The 2334-nt window shown below is 59.0% G+C and overlaps 2 protein-coding genes across 2 annotated transcripts; one reads left to right on the top strand and one right to left on the bottom strand.

Annotated features, from left to right (window-relative positions):
• Window positions 1-20: 20 nt before the first annotated feature.
• Window positions 21-1682, top strand: SPRG_18394 (hypothetical protein). Its single transcript, XM_012357830.1, has 7 exons — window positions 21-760; window positions 826-842; window positions 916-1024; window positions 1071-1146; window positions 1194-1316; window positions 1367-1463; window positions 1513-1682. The coding sequence occupies exons 1-7, from the start codon at window positions 108-110 to the stop codon at window positions 1620-1622; spliced, it is 1185 nt and encodes a 394-aa protein (XP_012213220.1). The 5' UTR covers window positions 21-107; the 3' UTR covers window positions 1623-1682.
• SPRG_18392 (hypothetical protein) lies at window positions 1665-2296 on the bottom strand (the record flags this gene model as incomplete). The annotated part of the gene is made up of 3 exons (XM_012357829.1): window positions 1665-2022; window positions 2078-2177; window positions 2242-2296. The coding sequence occupies 3 exons, from the start codon at window positions 2294-2296 to the stop codon at window positions 1665-1667; spliced, it is 513 nt and encodes a 170-aa protein (XP_012213219.1).
• Between the last annotated feature and the right edge of the window lie 38 nt (window positions 2297-2334).

Raw genomic sequence — 2334 nt, 5'->3', positions numbered from 1 at the left:
TACACTTCTCTCTTGCGGAGGCGAACGAGGAGGCTGAGGGCGACCTGCGTAGCGTGCCGATCTCGTTTAGCGACTTGGAGTTTATCGACCACCAGCTGTACAAGTCGATGCGGTACATCAAGGAGCACGACGGCGTCGAGGACATGGGCCTCGACTTTAGCGTCAACCACCGCAAAGCGACGGGGCAAGTCGTCACGATCGATCTCAAGGAGAACGGCCGGCACATTGAGGTCAACGACGCCAACAAGTCGGAGTACATTTACCTCCACTTGCGACACGTGATGCTCGACAGCGTCGCGGAGCAGCTGCACCACCTCATGGCCGGCATCTTTGAAGTCATTCCCCAAGAACTCATCTTGGTGTTTGACTACCAAGAGCTCGAGCTCATTCTCTGCGGCGTGCCGTCGATCGACCTCGCCGACTGGAAGACGCACACGCAGTGCAACGAAGACATGCCACCGGAGCTGTGGCAGTGGTTCTGGGAGGTCGTCGGCGCCTTCTCGGACGAAGAGCGTGCGCGCCTCTTGCAGTTTACGACCGGCTCGTCGCGCGTACCGGTCCAAGGCTTCAAGGCGCTCACGAGCTACGACGGCCGGATCTGCCACTTTACGCTCAACACGGTCGCGTACCCCGAGCACACGTTTCCGCGCGCCCACACGTGCTTCAACCGCATCGATCTGCCCAAATACAAGTCCAAGCAAGAGCTCGAGAACGTGCTGACGCTTGTCGTCAACATGGAGGTCACGGGATTTACGGACGAGTAAACGTCAATGTTGTTGTATCAAGTACTACATGCGGTTGGTTAGTAGACGGACCACGTACTAGGAATAAGGCGTTTTCGAGTACGTTTTAGGACGGGAATTCGTCCGGTGATACTACGAATTCGTGGTGCGATCTTTTCGGAGCCATTTGGAGGTTTCGGCGCGATGGACCCGTCGCCCGACATGGACGCGTACTTGCGCGCGCAGATCCGCAGCGCCTTCGACATGTTCGACAAGGAGCGCAAGGGCTGCGTCATCCAAGAGTACGTGCGAACGACGGCTGGACATGCATCGAGAGGGACGTGGTAGAGAAGTGAGCACGATCATGCGGTACCTCGGCGCGTACCCGAGCGAGAAGGACATCATCAAGAAGATTCTGCCCGAGGTATGGACGTCGATGAGGATGAGGAGCATGGATAGACGGTGATGTAGATGCAAGACGACGAGCCGTCGACCTTTGTGACCTACGAGAAATTTGAAAAGAAGATGCTCGAGGTCATGTACAGCCACGAGTATGAGCCCGACTCGGACGAGGCGCTCATGGCAGCCTTCCGCGTACGGCCCTCGCGCGTATACGTGGCAGTCGGGTCATACTGGGAGAGTAGGTGCTCGACCCGGACAAGAAGGGTTATCTCGAGGCCGACGTCATGAAGGAGCTGCTCTTGACCAAAGGCACACCCTTCCGCGAGAAGGAGCTCGAAGGTAGTACGCCAGCGCCATTGACCGTGCGAACGACGTGCTGCGTATGTAGGCTTCATGCACGTGGCCAAAGACGCCGACACGGGACGGATCTACTACGAAGACTACATCTCGCTCGTCACGCAAGAGCTCGACGTCCGCTCCACCACCAGCAACAAGTGAGATATGCTACCCACTAAACTCGAGGAGCAACGGTGGAGCGTGTTATAACGTCACGGTGACCTTCTTGATGAGCGGCTTCTTGGCGCAGAGAGCCGAGAGGTCGACCGTGACGCGCGCGACGTCGACGGATGCGGTGCGCGCCAGTGGCGGCTTTATGGGCGACCGGACCGACGGGGAGCTATGGCGCTTTCGAAGCGGCGACGACAGTGCGTCGCGGGGCGTCGATCGGTGGTAGCTGCGGTTGAGCTTGTCGTTGATGACCTTCTCGGCCGTCTCGTGCAGGTAGAGCCGGCCACCGCCACGCTCGAGCATGCTCTTGTCGTGGCCGTCGCACTCGAGTGCAATTGTGTAGTCTTGGATCGCACGCTGGAATTCGCCCTCCGTGTTGTAGCACCCCGCGCTATGCGACGCGTCATGATGCCATACTATTAGATCCTATCAGGACGGCAGGATACCGGGCGTAGCGGGCCATGACGTGGGTCGGGTTGATGCTCAAGACGGTAGAAAAGTCCGCATGCGCGCGTTCGATGAGGCCACATTGGAAGAGCGCCATGCCTCGACTACATGGTGCAAGAGGCATGAGCGTAGGACGCAGACGAAGGCGCGTGCCTGAAGCGACCATGGACATCGTCGCCGCGGACGTCGAGGATCGCGCTAAAGTCGTCGACGGCCATGGCCAGCGCTTGGCCTTGAGGCACGCATGACCCCGGAC

Source organism: Saprolegnia parasitica (assembly GCF_000151545.1).
Source record: "Saprolegnia parasitica CBS 223.65 unplaced genomic scaffold supercont2.1166, whole genome shotgun sequence".
Taxonomy (NCBI): Eukaryota; Oomycota; class Saprolegniomycetes; order Saprolegniales; family Saprolegniaceae; genus Saprolegnia; species Saprolegnia parasitica.
The sequence above is the reverse complement of the archived record's forward strand: the minus strand, read 5'-3'. Positions and strand labels throughout refer to the sequence as shown.